The 24,064-nt window shown below is 32.5% G+C and overlaps 2 protein-coding genes across 2 annotated transcripts; both read right to left on the reverse strand.

The window, feature by feature from the left end:
• Positions 1-16,379: 16,379 nt before the first annotated feature.
• Positions 16,380-16,652, reverse strand: OCT59_015725 (uncharacterized protein; the record flags this gene model as incomplete). The annotated part of the gene is made up of 2 exons (XM_066140228.1): positions 16,380-16,574; positions 16,635-16,652. 2 exons carry the CDS (start codon positions 16,650-16,652, stop codon positions 16,380-16,382), a joined length of 213 nt encoding a protein of 70 aa, XP_066003028.1.
• Positions 16,653-16,724: 72 nt separating this feature from the next.
• Positions 16,725-17,099, reverse strand: OCT59_015726 (uncharacterized protein; the record flags this gene model as incomplete). The annotated part of the gene is made up of 2 exons (XM_025327961.2): positions 16,725-16,997; positions 17,067-17,099. The coding sequence occupies 2 exons, from the start codon at positions 17,097-17,099 to the stop codon at positions 16,725-16,727; spliced, it is 306 nt and encodes a 101-aa protein (XP_025168741.2).
• Positions 17,100-24,064: the final 6,965 nt, after the last annotated feature.

The following is a 24,064-nucleotide window of genomic DNA, read 5'->3' on the forward strand; positions in this document are numbered from 1 at the left end:
CCTCGATTGGTTTCAACCTTTCGATCGAACAATATATAGCACGGGTGTGATTTATGGGGTAATATGCAATCTTTCTCGTAAAATCTGATTTAGACAGGAGAATATGCTAATCCTAGAACTACTTCCAGGACCGCACGAAGTACATTCAGATAACATAAATCATTTTTTATCGCCAATTGTTACGGAATTACTCAAATTTTGGACAGGAGTTATTATAAAAACGCTGAATAATCCAACTGGCAAAACAGTACGAATGGCAATTATCGCGATATTTCTGCTGCAAGAAAATTATGCGGCCATATATCAGCGTTGGCAGCTTGTCATCAGTGCTACAAATGAGCTAACAATGGTAATTTTGGTAATTTCGATGATATGACTGATTGGTTTAAACTAAGGGATTTAGAAGATTTCCGACAAAATGCTATTGCATGGCGTAATTGCAAAACAAAAGATGAAAGAAATCAGCATGTTTCAAATAATCTTGTTAGGTGGACAGAATTGTTAAGATTACCCTACTTCAATCCAATCAGACATTGCGTCGTAGACCCAATGCATAATTTATTTCTCAGAATTGCCAGCTGGATTGTAAAACGTTTATGGATTGATAGAGGAAAAATATCTAAGGACGATCTTAAAATTATGGAAAAACGAGCAGAAACTATTAAACTGCCAGCCGACATGGGTCGAATTCCAAATAAAATATTGACAGGGGAAGGTTTTTCTGGATTCACTGCTGATCAGTGGAAAACCTTCATTTTGGTATATTCAACACCAATAATGTGAGATTTGCTATCAGTGAATGATCGTGAAATTTTAGGAAATTTCGTAAGAGCCTGTTCCTTGTTGGTTTGCCGAATCATTAATACCAATGAAATAAATGAGGCCCATAACAGATTGCTCAAAATTGGTCAACTCATTGAAGAACATTATGGTGAAAATTTAATTACACTAAATATACACCTTTCTTTGCATATAGCCGAATGCTGTCGTGACTATGGTCCAATATACTCTTTTTGGTGTTATTCGTTTGAACGAATGAATGGGATCTTAGGTAAATATTTTAATAATGAATGTCTCAGATTTTAATTAATATATCATAAATTTGCCCTTTAGGTTCCTATCCCAATTCAAAATGATATATTGAACCGGAATTGCTAAGAATTATTGTGCAGAATTGCAGAATTAATGATCTTATATCTATTCAATTGGGCAACCAGAAGCTTGTTAATGGTCTTAAGTTAATTGAACCTCAGCAAACAACTGGTTCATTAGCGGCATATGATGACCTCGGATCAGAAGAATTGGTGCAGTTCAAACGGATTTTCTGCAGCGAATTAGAAGATACGATCACTGGCAGTGAAATTTATCCGGGCAATTTATTAAGTCCAATTAAAAACCGTGTTGATTTACCCAACAATTTGTATGAACAGTTGATTACTTATTATAATGAAGTTTATGGTGAAAAGATAGATGTTGAATTCAGCTCCATGTCAAATCTGATCAGTCGAGGTTTACAGAATGATTCGTATGTAGTTGTTCAACCAATAATTAATCAATGCGGAAGAATTCGAGTGGCAGCTGAAATTTTTGGATCCGCGCTAGCATCTCGATATAAGAAAAATTCTTATATTTTAGCAAAATTTACCCAAAATAACGAATCGATAGAATTATATCCAGGAATAGTGCAATTTTATTTTGAGCATGTATTGCGACTTCCAACTATTGGTGAAAGAACGCACAAACTTGCTTACGTCAAATGGTACCTACCGGTTAATGATTATTGAATTAGATTTTACTGCCGAGCTGAACAGGACGATGACCGCAGTGTTAATATTGAACTCTGAAAACTTAATGAATTTTATGAAATGTCTCGTGATAGTATAATTCCAATTCATAATATTTATAGCCGGTTTATTCCTACTAATTTTACAATCGGAACAAATAACAATAACAATAACAGCAGATGGAAGGCGAAAACTTATATGGCAGTAGTACCGATTAATAGGAAGTTCCATTTATAATTTCTATTATTAATAAATCGTAATAAATCAGTTATTTTATTTTATACTTGCCAAGTATACTTAGTGAATATTCATATCAAATGTATTGTCAAATATTATAAATTCGGTAAAATAATGTAATATATATGTATGGTATTATTAGACCAACAGATTAATTTATAGCTACCAATCAGTTTATTCCTATTGGATTCAGTTTCACATATAGTAATAAACCAAATGATGACTATTGAATAATTACCTAATTTATTTAAATTAATAAATCCTTTCAATCCGGATAGCCTAAATTTTTACATAGTTATCAATCGGGTATATGCCCTATTGATTACTAATTTTTGGCTAACCTATTAGTTTAATAGTTACCAATAGGATATATGCCCGATTTTTTAGCTTTCGACCTGTGTAAAGAAATCAAAAAGTGGAAGCGAACTGATGTTATAAATTTTTTATGCGAGAAATAAGAAGATCTTGACCTGGATAATGAGGATATTGAAATAATCAGAAAGAATAAGGTAGCTGGTCAGGCATTCCTTCTTTTAACCGAAAAAAATCTTATTCAAAATGGTTTACCTCGTGATCCTGTAAAATCAATCACTTATTTGATTGAAACTCTTAAAGAATATAAGTAATGAGCAAATAATATCCTGTTGATTGTTGCAATAAGAAGTGTAAAAAAATTAAAAAAATTATCTCAGCGGGAATGTTTATAATTGAGGTAATTCTGACTTTTCATTTTATAAGTAACACTAAAGCGTAAATATGAGGAATTACCAGATATTTTAACCGAGATTGTTAGAAGTGCAGTGCGTAATGAATTCTCTTGGTAAACACCTAATAAAATATTGGTATCAGACCTTTTCCAATCAGTGATGAGTAAGGTTGCTTGTCTAAACCTCTTCAAAATCCTACAATTAGTTTCGTCAAAATTTTACTATAGATTTATTATAGTTTTGGCAGAGTTTTGGCAGTTTCAGCATTTATAATAAATTTCAGCAGTTTCGCCTTTCTCCAAAGTTTTGCTAGTTTTTTAATATAACTTTAATATAGTTTCGGCAGAATTTCACTTTTTGGCGAAACGCCATCTTGCCTAAACCCTTAGGTTTCGGCAAGCAACCTTAGTGATGAGAAAAATTATGGATGATGTTGGATTAAAGAATATAGTAGTAAGCACTCTCTTTTTATATTATCTAGAGTGTTTCTTATCACTTATCACTTATTCATTATCAGCATAGCGGACATGCTTTATATCACTTTACCGATCATTTGCCGATCACCTTTTTCTTATTATTAAAACAATTAAAAATTTTAAAAAAGTATCTAGCAAAGTAAATTCCTAACAAAATAAATCAAAAGTGTGGCACCTTAATTGTTACATAACTTAATTAAATAATTTTAATATAATTCTTTAATTTTTGTATACTATATTATTAATATGTGATAATTTGAAATTTTGGCTGATCACCAGACAAAAATTGATGGCCAGAGCCGAATATGCAAGGCCGAAACTTAAAACTTTGCATAAACATTCCTTTTATCATATATAATTTACAAAAAAAATAATACAGGGTTTCGGTCTATAATACAGGTTTTTTGCTTATAGAGAATTTAGCTAATTATTTGTTATTAATAGACTTTTAATAAAAGAACAAAATCTTTTTGTTTAGATCTTGAAAATACAATGGTAAATTATTTATTTTATTTTATTTTGCCATGTATTAAGTAAAATTTTTCCCTGTTATCTGTTAATAAATAATGGACGGCACTTGTATTATGTGATAAGATCACACAAATGATTGACAAATGATCAACAAAATTGTAATAAAATAGGAATGTCCGCTATGCTTTCATTATCTAGCTCTTAGATGAAGATTTCCAATCACTTAAATCCATACCATATGATGCGCTCGAGTGAGAAATGAATATTGCAGAAGATCAATAGATGGATGATGTTGTGACATGGTTTAAGAATGCACTAAATTTACCGAGAGAATTCTATATAATGGATGTCTATATGCAAAAAAACCATCAACAGTATTTGTAAAGAGCTGGCGTAGAGTTTGGAACCGGATGCACCATCCAGTTTTTAAACCGGTTCCACCCGTTTTTTTTACGATTCAGTTCAATCCGGATTCATGCTGCAAAAACCGGTTTGCGTTTAAAGCGAGTGCAACCGGGTGTTCAACCCGGTGTGATATCGAAACTTTATAGTGCCGGCCTGAATTACAAAATTATAAATCACGTGATACCGGGTAAATAGTTTAGCCACCGGGATTTTTATCAGTTATAGAAAATTATGCTACACAAATTCTGGAATTGTGTTACACAAGTTTTGTAATTCTAGCCGAAATTATAAACTCGGCCAATTATATGCCGATCACATTTAATTCTGGCTAAAATTACAGTGTACTGTACACTTGACAAATTCATGCGGGTTGTCAGCAAATAGAATTTTGTAATTTGTCACGTGTCCCGTAAATTTTGAAATCAGTGTAAGCCGGATGCAAAAATGGAAACTCTAATCCAGGATGTAGATCATAGTAGAATTCCATAAGTTAATTGTTAATAATTGAAAACTAGGAACATGACTTCAGATGCGGCTAACTATTACTTTATTATTTATTTATTATAATTAAACAAATATAAAACCGGGTACTAAAATCGGTTTCAACTGGGTTTGTAAAAACCGATTTGAAAAGGGTCGAACTGGTTGCATCTGTTTAAAATCTGGTTTCCAAAAATACAACCGGTTTCAAACTCTAAGCTGGCGTCACATTAACGGGTGGCACAGATATTTCTATTGAGCCAAGTGGGACACCATGTGTCTGGATCGAAACTAAGAAAAAAGTAGAGGGTTTTAATGAGGGTCAGGCCATGGGAGGGTTATTCTTAATAGATAAACTCTATTCTACAAAAGCAATGACTGTCTTAATGGATTGCAATGACTATTGGAACATTTACTACTTCATGACAATAGAAGACAAAAAACAATACATAGTAAAATGCAATATTAGTAATCGTGATATTGCCTTGGCGATAATTAAAGAGTTTGTACTTCAAGAAGAGTCATTTTTTAATGAATTAGTAGGAAAGGCATCACTTATGATGTAAAATTGCCTGAACCTCTTAAAAAGAAAGCGAAATTTCTTGACCATATATCTAGGACAGGATGTCAGATATAGTTGACGATATGTCAGAGCAGGAATTATTTAACATGACGGTTTGTAAAAGATTAATATTGATAAGAGATTTTTGTAGACTGGATGAACAGCCACAGGTGAATCAACTTATTGGGCAGTTCAGTGATAATTATGAAAATCTGCTTCAATGATGTTCACATAACGCAAATATTTGTAGATTGATAGAAGCAAATTTATATTGTATTCTTATAATGACCTTTTAGTCAAAATGTTAATGAAAAATAATACAAAAAAATAAAGTTATACCCATTTTTTTCACTAAGTCCTCTATTTAACAATATTTTCTCACATGTATTGGATTTGTGAAGTCGTGCTAATCAGATCTGCCTTTCAGCCAAAATATTAGGGCTGGTAGAGATCTTGATTTCATTACAGAGGGTAATCAAAGATAAGTATAGGAATCTTATTGCAAATACGTATTAATTATGTTTTTCTAGCCTTTTTTTTGCCGGGTTCATAATTCGAAAAAATTACACAGGACTGATGCACCTTCCCAGAGAATTTCCTGGATCTGATGCATTATGTTTCCTCCCAGGCAACCCACTAATATATTTTATTTTACATCTTTTCTATTAATGGCCAATGTGCATAATTGAATATAATAAATTTATCCATCAGAGCTTTAATTTTAACTTATATAAAATTATGTCAAAAAATAATATGGCGTAGAACCTCTATAATGGGAACTTAACAAAATTTAAATAAAATTTTATTCTATGATTGAATTTTAATTTTATAAAAAGAATTAAACTCTATTTGTTAAAAGGAATTGTTATTTATTTATTTTATTTCATAAAGAGGAGTAATCAGAGATCTATACATTGATAAGCATTTAAATACAAAGAAATAAAGAAGAACTATTCTAATATCATCAGTAAATTTTTTGGCATATGGATCCCTAAAGATTCTGAAAAATCATCTAATTAAGAAGGATTCATAAAGAACCTTTTCCAGCTCTAAAGGGTCCCTAAAAAAAAATTTTTTATAGAATTCTTAAAGGTTTAAAAGAATCTTTAAGAATATAATTTATAACAATTTTTATTTATTACAGTCAACTCTCTTTATAGTCACACATTTGGGACAGTCCATATTTGGTGATTATTTTACAAGTGTTTTGTAAGTTTAGTGGCCACTACTTTCCGCACCCTCTATTGAAGGCTATGGAGGTAGGTTGTTCATTGCATCATCCTCACTAAGCCATGATGTAACCATCCCCGCCACCTTTTAACAGGAACAATTCAACATCACAACCAAAGCGTAAGGACTTATCCCAGGGACCCGAAGGCCTTTGAATCTGCTGAACACCACCCTACTCATCCTTTAATCCGTTGCATGATACTGTAATGGCTACTATTATAACCCCTCACCACTACTACTGTCACGGAGGACTTTCGTTAGATAACCTTCAGACATCTAGACCCCTTCCATACCACCATATTAGATAACAGGTCTCACTCAAAGGCCACTACAGCCCGCGATTACCCACCACCGATAGTACAGTTGTAATCCCCAAGTGGTATACTTTGTAGTGACCACCTGGACAGTAAGCTTGTAGGTGTTACCCAGGATCATCCCTTATGGTGGGTATCAACCACCAGGAATCACCAACCAGGGCCCATCAGAGAAGGGCGGAATCGAACCCAATCACCAAGCTATCTGTCTGTGCACGAACACCTTGGTTGGTCTATGACCTAACAGAAGGTCAAACTACCACTAAGACATTGCACCCTCAGCTTTACCATCTAGGATGACCATCTAGCCATTACTGACCCCAAGCGGTATCGTAGAGTGACCACCCGGACAGGAAGTCCCCCCTAAGGTATAGTAGTGACCTTAAGGACAGGACTGCACACATGCCAATGGCCTCATAGGGAACATTAGAAGGACACCATGACCCTTAGTTGAAATGTGCAACCTAACCGTACACACTAATTCACCATGATGCAGTCCAACTACACTAATCCCTGTACCTTCACGCTATTGGTTGTAGCGTCCGCAGTAAAATCCTTTTTATTTCCGTGGTCATGGGAATCGAACCTGCGACCTCACCATACTCAGGCTTAATGAGGGTCTCAGTGACTTACCACCAAGATAGGGTGACCAACCCATATATTTAGTGATTATGAGCAAACAGTCTTATGACTTTATCTTTTATTATTAAATTTAAACGAAAAGTACAATAAACAAATCGAACAATATTACAAATATCAAAATATAGAAAATAAACATAAAAAATAAAAAGAACTAGCTTCACGATTCATACAAGTAAAGAAATCTAAACAAAATAAAATTAAGTAAAGAAAAACTAAACTATTACAGAAACGCATACCCCATCTTTACCCGAAGGCCAGTGTGAGTCAACTATCCAGCATGTCCTAAGATCCAATCCGTTACCAAAAAGAAATCCTAAGTAGAGGCTGAACTGTTAAGCGGCGCCAAAAATCCAAATGTGAAATCCAAGATCCTCCACGGATTATAGAAGAGGAAACCCAAGAAACCCAGGAATCCAAGGAAACTGTCGCCAAGGAAGGTGTCGAAGAGTCAAGAGAAATGTTAGAGGAAGGACGAGGAATAGAAGAAGGCCCAAGAGCTGACGATTTCATTTTTTTTGTAATGCCTTGAGCTAATTCCCAATGATGAAAGAAAATGGAACGGCACAACCAGATTTGGACATAAAGGTCAAAATGAAAGTCGTGCAAAGGTGTATCTAAGATAGACCATATGGCAAGTGAAGAAAAATAATTTCCAAGAAATTCTGTAAGGGATATCGGTATAAGTCCTCGTGCTAGTCTCAGGCAAGAAAATGAAGGAGGGTCACAATTCCAACAATCAAGAGCCATAAATTCAGCAGCAAAAGAGTCCGGTAAAGGTATTAAAGATGACGCGGAAAGGAATTTGTCAAGATAATTAGTCTGGAGAGCCAATAGAAGTGTTTTAAAAGTATATAAAGGGCTAAATTCCGGTAAGATATAAGGACAAGTCCACAAGTGATCTAAAGTTTCAGGGGAAGAGTTACATTGAGGACAAAGCCAACTCGGATTATAAAGGTAAGGCTTTCGTCTCTGAAGAGTTGTAAGCGTTGGAAGCATATCTAAAAGTAATTTGATACGGAAACCACAAAACTCGGAACGGCCATTCCGATGAGAGGCAAATTGTTTATTGTTATTGAGACAAAATTTGGTGCAAGCCCAATCAATATCAGAAGTTGAAGAATAGGAATTAAATCTTGGTAAAACAGCAAGAGTTAGGAGACTTTTAGCGTCAAAAATATCTCTAATAAATTTCCGGATGTTCATATCCACAGGTAAGGAATTAAATTGTAAGATGCAAGGAGCCATCAATTCCGATGGTGGACAAGAAGAAAGATGTGAGTCAGTATGAGCAGCCTTGGCTAATGCATCCACATGATTATTCAAAGGGTCGTCAGCATGAGCAGGAACCTTGATCAAGGTAACATCCAGATTTTTTTGCAACATAATAGTGCGTATGGAGGACCACAAAAGGTGGTTGAATTCTTTAAGCATTCTGGGAATAAAAGGAGCATCCACATATAAAGACCATAAAGAAAGTAATTGAGCACAATCAGTGGCGACAGTAATCTTTGAATTCTGAGGAAGGGAGTCCAATCCGTGTAATAAAGCAAAAACTTCTGAACGTAAAGCAGAAGGAAAAATGGAAGAGATGATATTATAATGGGATTCCAAAATAAATCCATCAGAATCTATAGCAGTCCATGCATAAGCCATCGAGGATACCGGATGACTAGAAGGAGGAAGGAAGGAACCATCAATATAAAGGGTAAACACTGAAGAAGGAAGTTGGATATCAGAAATCCTAAGCACTAGTTCATTCGTAGGAGGTAAGCGAACCGGAGCAAAAAGATGAAATAGTAAAAGAGATTTGGCATAGCCTAACGAGGCAGAAAGTGAAACCGAACGAGTATCCGCATGTATATAAGTACGAGGTTTCGTAGGATAACGGATCAAACTTGATAACGGAACGTAAGAGAAACATCCTTCAGAGGGACATCGTTTAATCAAAGTCCTAGAGGTAGAGGATCGCAGAATAGCAGAGGCACAACCTTGGCATGCAGTAAATCCAGAAAGTAAATCATCAACCGATGACGCAATCCAATGTGAAATAAGAGCTTCATTACGTGGAGCAGGATAGGTAGTAATCACACGGCCAACGAGGAAAGAGTTAGTATTGCGATTAAAGGAAATAGCCCATTGAGGGTTAAACCAATAATTTCGACTAATATCTATAAAAGAGATAGAAGCTACGGTATGAGAACTAGGAATTCTAAATTGTTGTAAAATAAAAAAAGAAGGTGAATTAGGAATAACAATAAGATTGAACAAATAATTAAACCAAGCAGGCACAGATCCTTTGTTCGATACTCGATTAAGAAAGCGTAAATCTTTCCACGAGAGGAGTCGAGAGCCACACGGCGTAGTCAGTTGAGCAAGGAAACGAGTGCTGAAATTTTGCCGGACACTTTTCATGGAAGTAAATAAATCTTTTGGTAAAATAGACCAGAGTGGAATCGCCGGACGTAAATCTTTCCTCGGAAATCGGAACATTAAAGACCACGTGAAATTTAATCGAGAAGAGAACAATAAAGAATTGAATAAAGAATGTGTTCGCAGGGAAAAGGTATGAGACCATGGTTCTAAATCTATAGTAGAGGGACAGGCATCACAATCCAAAAATCCTTGGAGATAGGTAATCATATAGTTGGCAAAAGGCTTATATGAAGGGTGAGAAAAAATTCTTTGCCATGAAGCCACATGAGATGATAGAAATCGACCAAACGCTTGTTGGATAGAGAACGGCAACAGTGTGAAAAGCGCAGAGAGAGGAGTGACTGAGGCCAAACCAGCCTTCTGTCGAATAAGAGAAAGCATAGGAGAAACCATGCGATTAATGGTGGATTCAGCAAATAATGTGGATTGTAGGCGAAACTCTAGCCTCGGAAGTAAAACAACATTATAAAGATAGGCCACGTGTTGTGCCAAAAGTTTTTTAGGATTAAGTAAAGCAGCCATATCTTTGACCATGGAAACAGTTTGGTTGTGAACAAAACGAGAAGAAGCCGAAAGATTAAACCAAACACCTAAAAATCGAAAAGATGTAGATAAGGCTAATGCCTTTAAAGTAAGGGTATGAGATATAATTAAAGGGGATGGAGAAAGATCAAACACAATAGTTTGAGAAAATTGTTCAGAAGAAAGAAGGATATATTTTGCTGAATTTGCTTGAGTATTATTTAAAGTATAAAATTCAGCAGTAATGGAAAGGCGATCTTCAATTCCTCGTTTAGATGAAGCAATTAAAGTAGAATCATCCATAAATGTAATATGCGAAACAGGAAGATTGTGTTGTTCATATTCAATTGGAGAATAATCCAATAATGCAGAAGATTTCAAAATAAAGGGATCACAAGCTTCTCGATTAAGTGTGGTAAGCAAAGGATCCAAGTAAATAACCCATAATAATGGAGAAATGATTTCACCCTGGTCAATACCAATTCTAACTCTATATCCAGAAGTATCACCATGATGGGTAATAATTTTGTTATTACGTCTTGTAAAAAGGTTGATGATAAATTTAATCAATAAAGATGGTATATGCAGACGGATTAAAGCTAATCTGAGCATGTTTAAATCAATTGAGTCAAAGGCCTTAGAAATGTCCTGAGAAACAATCCATAATTCTTGGTCATCGCTTTTATCAAAGCGTCGTTGATGAATAATAGCATCGAGCATTTTAATAGGAATGTCAGTGGAACCGCCTGGCAATCCAGCAAAATTACCACCTTGGAGTACATGGTTGTCAGCTAGGATTTTTGAAAGACGAGTTGTAACGACCTTAACCACACATTTTCGTACAGTTTCCAACAAAGTGATAGGTCGCGTATTTTTCAATTGGGCGTCAAATTCATGAGGTTTTGGAATGGGATAAACAAGCGCTTCACGCCAATCGGCAGGAATATCTCCATGAGTAAGACAAGCATTTGCTAATACAAGGGACAAATTGAAAGCTTCTCCAGTTAAATGTTTGAGCATCTCATAAGTGATCTTGGAAGGACCGGAGGCTTTATTATTAGGCATAGAATTGAGAGTGTTCTTCCATTCATCGGCCAGAATAGGAGACATGACCGAGTTGTATAATGACGAATCAATATCAGGAAGAGGAGTATACGCACGTTGCCATCGTGGAGAAAATGAATCTGTAGAAGAATACAGGACCAAAGGAGGAGTAACAACTGATTGGAAATGTTTGATAGCCGCTTGTTTGATATCCAAAGGATCAGTAAGAAGAGTGGGTTTAGAGTCAATTACAACCAAAACTCTGTCAAGAACGATAGAGCGATGTTCCACTGATAGGGCTGAAGAAATAAAAGAGCCCGGAGACGTAGAGAAATGTTCATCTCTAAGAGCAGTATAATATTCAATGGAATCTGCACGATGTTGATGAAGTTGCGTGGAGAGATAGGCAGAGACCAAAGTTTTTTGCGAACGCAAAAATTTGATAAAAGCAGGAAGGGGTGACGTACTATAAATAGGTATAGTATAATCTTTTAAAAGAGATTTGAGAAGAGTTAATTGTGTAGACAAAGAATTAATCATCTGTGAGATTTGAGCTGGACGACTAGGCCGAGACGTGGTCAATTTGAACAATAATCTATCTAGGAATTTGTTGATAGCAATAAGCATCGTAAGCTCAGGAGGATAATTATGGTGATGGGTATTGGAAACATGTTGAAATGGTAGGGAATCAATGGCACCACCAAGAATAGAACGTTTAAGAGCGTGCCAAAGTTTGTCCAAAGAAAGAACTGAGAGTGAAGATATGGAAGGGTGGTGTATGGTCAAATATAACTCAAGACGCGAGTTAACTTCAATGGAAAATTTATCCCAAATGTCTTCATTCAAATTTTTATAAAGAAAGATGGTACGTTGTTCGCTTTTTTGTTTTAATCTAGCTTTAGCTAAAATAGCAAAACAAGAGCTAAAATCAAAGGCCGTTATAAGTACACGATGATCAGTAAATTGATTATCATTCAACTTAGGGCAAGTATCAACATGAGAGAAAAGACCAGGAGCAGGAAATCCAGGGGATGACCAAATATAATCAAGTCTTGAAGAACCATTCTGATGATAAAAGGTGGGATTAGGACCTGAAATTGAAGAAATATGGGATTGATGATCCGTAAAGTATCAAGAAGAGAGTGATCGTAAAATTTTTAAATGATGTTGAGGAAGATGTGAATGTGAAATTTCATCTGCATTAAAATCACCAAGGATGACTACGTGATAGTTATTAGAGCGGGCTTTATCAAGCCATAAATTTAGTTGAGCAAAAATGGCATCACGTTCTTTGTAATGAATAGAGTGATAAGGAGGAATGTAAACTGAAATAATGGAAATTTTAGTTTGATGAAAAAAAAGATCTAATTTTAAAAGACGACCTTTCCAGGGATCAATCTTCTGAACATGTTTATGTAAAGGATGACGAAGTAAAAGACCAACACCATCATGTGGTCATGAATTAGAAGGGGAAGGAGCCCAATAGGACTTAAAACTATATAAGGAATGTTCATTTTGATAAATAAATTTAGCACCAGAAGAAGTGAGGCGAGTATCATTTAAAGATAAAACGCCAAAGGAAGAATGCAAAAAATAATTTAACAAATGCAATTGTCGGACAGGGGAACACAAACCATTAACATTGATTTGTCCAAAGTTAATAAGAGGAGAAGAAAAAGAAGGAGAAGAAAATTTAGAAGAACTATTATTATTAAGTATCGCACTATTAGGGGGTGAAATCCCTGTAATACACCCGATACAGATTGGTATTCAATCATTGGAAGGGGAGGGTTTTGAGGGAGAGAAGGAGTCCAATTTTTCCATAATCGAACCAAGTTGGACAGAAAGATTCTTTTGTGTAGTGGTGACATTAAAAATTTCCGATTGCAAACGAGAAGTGTCAGCACCGGGAGCAACATTAGTAGGTCGGGAGATAGGTAAAGGGACGTGTCTTCTTGATAGAATAGAGTTAGAATCCAGAGCTGAGAAGGAAGCATCAGGGGAAACGTCCATAAGAAAAGAAGAGGTATTGGGAGGAAGATTGAATCCAGAATTCATGTCTTGGGTTGGAGCATCATCCCATCCATTATTATAAGAATGAGTATAATTTTCATGATCATCCTGAGGCGAATGCAATTCAGAGTCGCCAGGGGCGTCATAATTCATCATTGATTCCAGCTCAGATAGTCTATATTCATGAGCTGTAATAGTGTCATTCATCCAAGAGACTGTTTCCTCTAGAGTGTGGAGGGTGGTAGCAATCTCTTTGATCTGTGCCTTTAATTCATCAACAACATGTTGAGGAAGCGTAGGGGCAGGATTGTTAGATGAAGAAGTAGGGTGTATAAAACTGATAGGATGAGGTCTGTGTGGAGGTTGAGCAGAACCAGAAGAATTATCATTGTTCCTGGAATTATTATTATTGTTGGTTCTGTTGTTACTTCGTGAAGTGTTGGGACGAGAAGTGTTATTAATATTGTTGTTGTTGGAACGGAATGAAGAGGAATTATTATTGCGGGATCTAGAGTTGGAACGCGATCTTGAACGGGAATTGGAATTGTCACGTGATTGGCGCGAATCCTGACGACCACGTCTCCCGGTCCCAGGCATTGAAACGCGAATAAAGCTTGTTGAGGCGATCGTCCACTTTCCGTGTGGGACGAGGATTACATACAGAGGGAGAACATCCAGGACGCCCACAAACATGGCATAAAGTTTGTGCTTCATTGGGAGGGTGCCATGTTAATCCTTTGCCGCGGAAAGCCACGGTCATTTCTTTGGCAGCTTCAAGAGATTCGAACGAGGAGAAATTCAAATACACATAGGGTTTAGGCTTGTATGAGCTGATAGACAAAGGAACATTAAGAGCCTTAGCATTAACTTGAGTAGCAATTTCTATCAGATCAGCTTCTTTAATATTCTTGGGGATGCCGGCAAGGATAGCAACATGTTCTCTGCGGCTATCGCGTTGGGATTTTGAATAAGACACCGGGCAGACGCGTAAAGAATTACCAAGGCAAATGATCGCCCAAATATCATGAAATTGGGTAATTGCGTCCGCGGAGGAAAACTGGATATGTCCATTGTAGTAATGTTTACGAGGAGTAAGTTTGCACTTGATTACAGTGCCATATCGGGAAAAGGCCTGACGGACTTGAGTCTCGGTAAGGAAAAGTGGGATATCAGTAACAAACAAAGACTTCGCTTCGTCATTGAGTTTGGCATCTGCAGGGAAATAATAAATAAAGGCTAAATTGAGAAGTTCTGCACGTGGTGAACTGACACAATCGGTATAATCGTGCTGATCATTAAAGAAGACAAGGATCTTTTTGTTATCGCCTGATCCATCACAGCGTTCACGGGCGCCATAAGAGGAATAGCGGGAGAGTGAGCAATCCACTTCGTCACACATGGAGCGATTGGTGGTGAATTTAGTTGTGAACGCGTCAGGCACGTCGCGTAAATATGCCGCAGCATAATAACGAGATGGAGCGGATTTTATAGCAGCAGCGTTACCATCGGGGGATGGTCGTCGTTCAGGGACATCGAAGGCAACAGTTTTGCCTTTACCATTGGTGTTAGTGGGAGCATGGATAGAAGCGTCAACAGTTTCAACAGGAGTAGTAGTATTTTGAGGAGAGGTAATCACTTGGACTTTGTTGACAGGAAGACCAGAAGGAACGGAAGAAGTAAGGGTGGGAGCAGGAGCAGAGGGCGAAGTTATATCAACATTCATAGCATCATCAGTGACAATACGTGAACGTTTATTAGGTGCGCCAGCGGTAGTCGTGGGAGACAAAGGTCGGTCTTCAGAAGGAGTAGAAGTAGTAGGACGTGGTGGCGGCGGAATATCTGGGTTAATAACAGAAGGAGCTGGAGGTGTAGACATAGTAGAAGCTCAGTAAAGAGGAAGGCAACTGAAGAAATATTAGTATTTAGAACGAGCACTAGAAATTTTCGAACGAAAATTTCAAAAATAAATTTTTATTAGTATTTTCAAAAATTCAGGAAAGAGTTGCGATGATCCTCATATATTTGGTGATTATAAAGAGATGTGACTATATAAAAAATTTCTTATATTTGTATAACATAATTCCGGCCAAAAATTAACATAATTTTAGCCAGAATTATACTTAAAACTTTATTGTATCGTAACTTCGCCAATATTAATCGTAGAGAGATGATCTTACCGCCATTCGATTCGTCTTGATGAGACGGTTCTAATGGTATAAAATACATCGAAATCCAATCACTAGATTAATTTCTGAAATTAAAAAAATATTAATGGTTTTTGTGTAATAACTCTGCCAATATTGATCCTAGAAAGACGATCTTACTACCATTCGATTCGTCTTGATGAGACGAATCTAATGGTATAAGATACATCGAAACCCAATCACTAGATCAATTTCCGAAATTAAAAAATATTAAATGGTTTTTAAGTAATAACTCCGTCAATATTGATCACAGAGAGATGAGCTTACCACCATTCGATTCGTCTCGATGAGGCGATTCCAACGAGCTATAAATCGTCTTTTTACAATCACTAGGTACTGAGAATTCTAGCAAAATGTTAAATGGCGCAGTAAACGTAAATCAAGAAATATTATAATGCCGATGTTTAACATTTTGTTGAATAACTCGTCAGCCAGTGATCTGAAAAGGATAAAACTACCACCATTCAATTCGTCTCAGTGAGACGATTCTAACAAGCTATGATACATCTTTGTACGATTATTAGATGCCAAGTTATTTAATATATTCTTTATATAACTGTGATTATAAACGGTTCTTTTTAATATAAGATTTTTGAGGATAGGTGTGATAGTGACTATAGATAGATTGTGACTATATAGGATAGATTTTAATAATAAAGTGTTTTGAACATTCAACTGGTGTGATTATATAGTAGAATGTGACTATAACGGGAGTGACTATAGAGGAAGTTGACTGTAGTTGCTATATATATTAGTTTATTATAAAGATTCATAATTTATATTTGAAACATGCAATACAATTATATAAAATTAATTTGCATTATTTACAATATATACTAATAAATAATAAAAATTTTAGTTAATTTCCTCCTGATGCGTAAAATCACCATTACTCTGATCATTGCCTTTATTATTTTTATTTGCTGAGTCACCATCTGTTTCGTCTTCACTACTTTCGTTACTAGTAACTTTATGGTAATTCCCAAGTTCTTCAATTATAATAGATTTGGTAGTATTTACTGAGATTTCTTTAGAAGTAGAAAGATAATCCTACAATATTATTTAATATAAAATATATTGTACACCAAATAATGGCATTATAATCATTACATACCAAATAAACTTCATATCGTTTTCACAAAAAATTATCACTAATCGATATTTTTGGATGATTTGGATTTAATACAACTTCACATACAGCTAAAGTAAAAGCAGTATCTTTTCAGAAGTCTTTTTTTTGCCCCATGCTCTATTATTTATCGCTTGAATATATAAAAGAGAACCATCATCATCAGCTTCAAATAAGCATTGAAATGCTCTTTTAGTTTTACGTAATTTTTTAAATTCATGAATAGCTTCAGCTGAAGCAGTTGTATTTATTTGAATCAACCAGTCATTACCAAAGATATCAAACATTGCAGTATGAACATCTTTGGCTTTATCATAACGGCGACTTTTAATAATTTCATTGCACTAAAATAAAGATAATTAGAATTCATAATTTAATATTAATGTAATAACATGTAAATAAATAAAACTTACTAGTGATTCAATTCGTCCTGAATAGATATGCATCCATTGGGGTCTATGTTTCTCAATATAACCAGGTTTATCCTGTTTGAGTATATCTTCAAAACTCTTTTGAAATGCAGCTTAATCCAGATAAATACTAAGAATAGGTAATTGGAACTTGCATGTTTTTGATGCTAAATTCTAAAAAATATTAAAATGTGTATTAATTTAGCGAAAAAATAAATAAAATAACAAATTATATATACCTTTCAATAAGAATTTTCAGGAATCATTAATTGATCAACTTTTTCTGAAATTCCACTTAATTGCTCTTTAATTTCTTTATAAAACACGGTTTGCTTATTTTTGATATCATACACTGTTTGAAATAATTCCTTATTTTGATTCAAGCAAGTTTTTAAACCTTCTAGAAGATGGTAATCTGTTATAAAAAAATCAAATCATATGGGCCAATCCTTGGAATCTAATTTTTTTACACAAAAATAATTTATTAAAGCAAATATAAATTATCATTCATATAAGAATAATAAATTTATACCAGATAATGCAAAAAAAACTAATTAATTATATAATTTTTAATTTTTTTTTAATATAAGATATCATTAAAATTTAAAAGATCAAATATAACTCTCATGACAAAATCATTGATAATTCTTCGTAGAAATAAGCTATACAAATAAATTTACATTTATTTGAAAGAGAAAATCGAGATCTATCTAATGAATCTAAAATCAAGTGAATTGAATCACTAGTTGTTCAGTAATCACATTCAGTATATTATTGAATTTTATCTAAATTTGATCATTAATTACTTCACATATAGTAATTCAATTTGAATGATCTTTGCTCCCTAAGGTGATGCCAACTTTTATCTTTAAAATAAATTTAAAATAATTCGTTTAATATATGTAGATGTTTAGGAATCATCAATTATATTATTAATATAAAATTTTATAAATTTGATAAAATCTGATATAAAAAAATTTATTAAATACCTGTAGATGCAAGCTACACAAATGAAATTATATTCATTTGAAAGAGAAAATTGAGGTCTATCTAATAAGCCTAAAATTGAATGAATTGAATCACTGGATTGTGAATAATTACGCCTAATATATTTATTTTTAATTTTTAAATTTGATTTGACTTTGATCGTTAATTACGCCTCATCCAGTGATCCAATTTTCCTGATCTTTGATTCTTACGATAGAGCAAATTCTCAGCTTTCAAATGAATGTAAAATGATGACGTTAGCATATCTCCAGGAATAATAATGCACGATTTTGTCATCTGCATAAAGTCCGATCTGAAAATTTTATTTCTTACTAAAAAATGCTTTCATAAGAGAATCCCAAATTCTTTTACTTTATTTAAAAGATTTTATTTGCCATTTAAGGATTTTAGTAGAACAAATCTAATAAAATAATTTTAAAAGATAAAAAACAAATATATAATTAGTTATTTTGAAAAAAAAAGAATATCTTATTATTCATTTTACAACTATTTTACATCATAATTATTTTTTATTTGCATGTATTTTTTACAAAGAAAAAACAATAAATTAACACAGGTCGAAAAGTGTCAAATCAGTCACCAATCAGTCACCAATCGGGTGCCTGATTGATGCCTGATTGATGCCTGATTTTACTAATCTGATACCAATCAGGCTGCCCGATTGATACCTGATTTCTGCCAAAATCTGACACCAATCAGTCACCTATCAGGCTGCCTGATTGTTGACAGATAGGTGACAGATTTATGACCGATTGGTAACCGATTGGTGACAGATTGGTGACAGATTGGTGACAGATTGGTGACAGATTGGTGACAGATTGGTAACCGATTGGTAACCGATTGGTGACCGATTGGTGATGAATAATAGTTAATTTTATGGTCAATCGATGGTCAATTTATAGTCAATCAATGGTAAATTAATGGTCAATTTATGGTCAATTTATGGTCAATTTATGGTCAATTTATGGTCAATTTTATGGTCAATTTATGGGTCAATTTATGGTCAAATAACCAATTGGTAAATTTTCTAGTAGTAATCATATAACCAATAATAAAATTTATTACAGCACATAATAATATTTATTAAAATTATAAACTCTACAAACAATAAAATACATAGTGTCTTTATTTATTTATATTAATAAGTAGTGTAAATAAACATAAATAATTAATATTTAAAATAAAAACCATTCATAATCTTTTTTAAAAACAGATGTTAGTAGTATATAACTGATAAAGTTAGTAATATTTAATAAATAGTAAAGAGTAAATATAAAAAGTTAGTAACCGTAGTAAAGTACAAATAAATAATAAATACAGTTAGTATTATGAAGAGTTTGATAAAATATATAAAAAAAAAGAAAAATACATGATGATGTTAGTAAAAATAAAGAAATATAACATTACATTAGTAATATTAAAAAGTAATAAAGTTAATATTATAAAATAAAATATAGTCAGTACAATAAATTTAATGACAAAAATACAATAATTAATATACCTGTAAAATGTAAAGAGAATAAGAAAAAAACAAACAGAAAAGAAAGAGCGTGTATATTTTTTGAAAAATAAACAAACTCGAGTTTGGTAATTTATATGCATGTTAAGATCAGGTCACGTGCATGAAGATCAGACTGAATTTTAATTGGTTAATAATAGATAAATATCGCATCTCCAGAAAAAATTTCAATTTTTACCGTCTCTCACTTTTAAATTTGTATTAAAATTTACCTTAGACTTTCGGAGACCTAAATTTTTTTAAAATTGTTTAATTTATTTAATGTAAATTTATATTGTTTTTAAATTAATGTTACAAATTCTAAAAAATTCTCTATTAAAAATATCTCATACAAATTCTTAGAAAATTTCAAAAAAAAATTCTCTATTTCCTATACGAATCTTAGAAAATCTCAAAAAAAAAAAAAATTTCCATCAAAAACACCCTAAAAAATTTTACAAAAAAGAAATCTCTATCAATCAAAGATATCCCATACGAACCCTTCCTATACGAACTCTTAGAAAATCTCTTAAAAAATTTTCTATCAAGGAATCTCATACGAATTCTTCCTATACAAACTCTTAAAAAATCTTTATCAAAATATTCCATACGAACTCTTCCCATACAAACACGTAGAAATCTCAAAAAAAAAAAACTCTATTTATTAAAAATATCCTATACGAATCTTAGAAAATTTCTCAAAAAAAATTTTCTATCAGATATTCCATACGAACCCTTCCCATACGAACTCTTAGAAAATCTCTTAAAAAATTTTCTATCAAAGAATCTCATACGAATTCTTCCTATACAACTCTTAGAAAATCTTTATCAAAATATTCCATATGAACTCTTCTCATACAAACACGCAGAAATCTCAAAAAAAAAAAATCTCTATTTATCAAAAATATCCTATACGAATCTTAGGAAATTTCTCAAAAAAAATTTTCTATCAAATATCCCATACAAACCCTTCCCATATGAACTCTTAGAAAATCTCTTAAAAAAATTTTCTATCAAAGAATCTCATACGAACTCTTCCTATACAAACTCTTAGAAAATCTTTATCAAAATATTCCATACGAACTCTTCCCATACGAACACGTAGAAATCTAAAAAAAAAAATCTCTATTTATCAAAAATATCCTATACAAATCTTGGGAAATTTCTCAAAAAATTTTCTATTAGATATCCCATATGAACCCTTCCCATATGAACTCTTAGAAAATCTCTTAAAAAAATTTTCTATCAGATATTCCATACAAATTCTTAGAAATCTCTTAAAAAATTTTCTATCAAAGAATCTCATACAAATTCTTCCTATACAACTCTTAGAAAATCTTTATCAAAATATTCCATATGAACTCTTCCCATACAAACACGTAGAAATCTCAAAAAAAAAAAAATCTCTATTTATCAAAAATATCCTATACGAATCTTAGGAAATTTCTCAAAAAAAATTTTCTATTAGATATCCCATACGAACCCTTCCCATATGAACTCTTAGAAAATTTCTTAAAAAAATTTTTTATCAAAGAATCTCATACGAATTCTTCCTATACAAACTCTTAGAAAATCTTTATCAAAATATTCCATACGAACTCTTCCCATACGAACACGTAGAAATCTAAAAAAAAAAATCTCTATTTATCAAAAATATCCTATACGAATCTTGGAAAATTTCTCTATTAGATATCCCATATGAATCCTTCCCATATGAACTCTTAGAAAATCTCTTAAAAAAATTTTCTATCAGATATCCCATACGAATTCTTAGAAATCTCTTAAAAAATTTTCTATCAAAGAATCTCATACGAATTCTTCCTATACAACTCTTAGAAAATCTTTATCAAAATATTCCATACGAACTCTTCCCATACGAACACGTAGAAATCTAAAAAAAAAAAATCTCTATTTATCAAAAATATCTTATACGAATCTTAAGAAATTTCTCTATTAGATATCCCATATGAACCCTTCCCATATGAACTCTTAGAAAATCTCTTAAAAAAATTTTCTATCAGATATTCCATACGAATTCTTAGAAATCTCTTAAAAAATTTTCTATCAAAGAATCTCATACGAATTCTTCCTATACAACTCTTAGAAAATCTTTATCAAAATATTCCATATGAATTCTTCCCATACAAACACGTAAAAATCTCTAAAAAAAAAAAATCTCTATTTATCAAAAATATCCTATACGAATCTTAGGAAATTTCTCAAAAAAAATTTTCTATCAGATATCCCATACGAACCCTTCCCATATGAACTCTTAGAAAATCTCTTAAAAAAATTTTCTATCAGATATTCCATACGAACCCTTCCCATACGAACTCTTAGAAATCTCTTAAAAAATTTTCTATCAAAGAATCTCATATGAATTCTTCCTATACAAACTCTTAGAAAATCTTTATAAAATATTCCATACGAACTCTTTCCATACAAACACGTGAAAATCTCAAAAAAAAAAATCTCTATTTATCAACATATCCTATACGAATCTTGGAAATTTCTCAAAAAAATTTCTATCAGATATCCCATACGAACCCTTCCCATAGAAAATATCTTAAAAAAATTTTCTGTCAGATATCCCATATGAACCCTTCCCATATGAACTCTTAGAAAAACTCTTAAAAATATTTTCTATCAGATATTCCATACGAACCCTTCCCATACGACCTCTTAGAAAATCTCTTAAAAAAATTTTCTATCAAAGAATCTCATACGAATTCTTCCCATATGAATCTACGAATCTAGCGTATAGTTAAAATAAATTGGTCAAATAAGAAAGTGAAAAAGAGAGAAATATATTACCATATTTGAAATTAACAGAGAAAAAATTTTTTTAATTTTTTTTTATTAATCCTTTTTTATACTGTATGCTGCATTAGTATCACAAAAAATTTTCCGATTTTTGATGATCTTTACATAGTTCTTAGAAAATCTCAAAAAAATTTTCTATCAGATATCCCATACGAACCCTTCCCATACGAACTCTTAGAAAATCTCTTAAAAAATTTTCTATCAAAGAATCTCATACGAATTCTTTCTATACAAACTCTTAGAAAATCTTTATCAAAATATTCCATACGAACTCTTTCCATACAAACACGTGAAAATCTCAAAAAAAAAAAATCTCTATTTATCAAAATATCCTATACAAATCTTAGGAAATTTCTCAAAAAAATTTTCTATCAGATATCCCATACGAACCCTTCCCATATGAACTCTTAGAAAATCTCTTAAAAAAATTTTCTATCAGATATCCTATACGAACCCTTCATATATGAACTCTTAGAAAAACTCTTAAAAATATTTTCTATTAGATATCCCATACGAACCCTTCCTATACGACCTCTTAGAAAATCTCTTAAAAAAATTTTCTATCAAAGAATCTCATACGAATTCTTCCCATATGAATCTACGAATCTAATGTATAGTTAAAATAAATTGGTCAAATAAGAAAGTGAAAAAGAAAGAAATATATTACCATATTTGAAATTAACAGAGAAAAAAATTTTTTTAATTTTTTTTTATCAATCCTTTTTTATACTGTATGCTGCATTAGTATCACGAAAAATTTTCCAATTTTTGATGATCTTTACATAGTTCTTAGAAAATCTCAAAAAAATTTTCTATCAGATATTCCATATGAACCCTTCCTATACGAACTCTTAGAAAATCTCTTAAAAAATTTTCTATCAAAGAATCTCATACGAATTCTTTTTATATAAACTCTTAGAAAATCTTTATCAAAATATTCCATACGAACTCTTTCCATACAAACACGTGGAAATCTCAAAAAAAAAAAAAATCTCTATTTATCAAAATATCCTATAGGAAATTTCTCAAAAAAATTTTCTATCAGATATCCCATACAAACCCTTCCCATATGAACTCTTAGAAAATCTCTTAAAAAAATTTTCTATCAGATATCCCATACGAACCCTTCCCATATGAACTCTTAGAAAAACTCTTAAAATATTTTCTATCAGATATCCCATACGAACCCTTCCCATACGACCTCTTAGAAAATCTCTTAAAAAAATTTTCTATCAAAGAATCTCATACGAATTCTTCCCATATGAATCTACGAATCTAATGTATAGTTAAAATAAATTGGCCAAATAAGAAAGTGAAAAAGAGAGAAATATATTACCATATTTGAAATTAACAGAAAAAAAAAATTTTTTAATTTTTTTTTTATCAATCCTTTTTTATACTGTATGCTGCATTAGTATCACGAAAAATTTTCTGATTTTTGATGATCTTTACATAGTTCTTAGAAAATCTCAAAAAAATTTTCTATCAGATATCCCACATGAACCCTTCCTATACGAACTCTTAGAAAATCTCTTAAAAAATTTTCTATCAAAGAATCTCATACGAATTCTTTTTATATAAACTCTTAGAAAATCTTTATCAAAATATTCCATACGAACTCTTTCCATACAAACACGTGGAAATCTCAAAAAAAAAAAAAATCTCTATTTAT

Source organism: Rhizophagus irregularis, chromosome 23, assembly GCF_026210795.1.
Source record: "Rhizophagus irregularis chromosome 23, complete sequence".
In the NCBI taxonomy this organism is placed as follows: Eukaryota; Fungi; Glomeromycota; class Glomeromycetes; order Glomerales; family Glomeraceae; genus Rhizophagus; species Rhizophagus irregularis.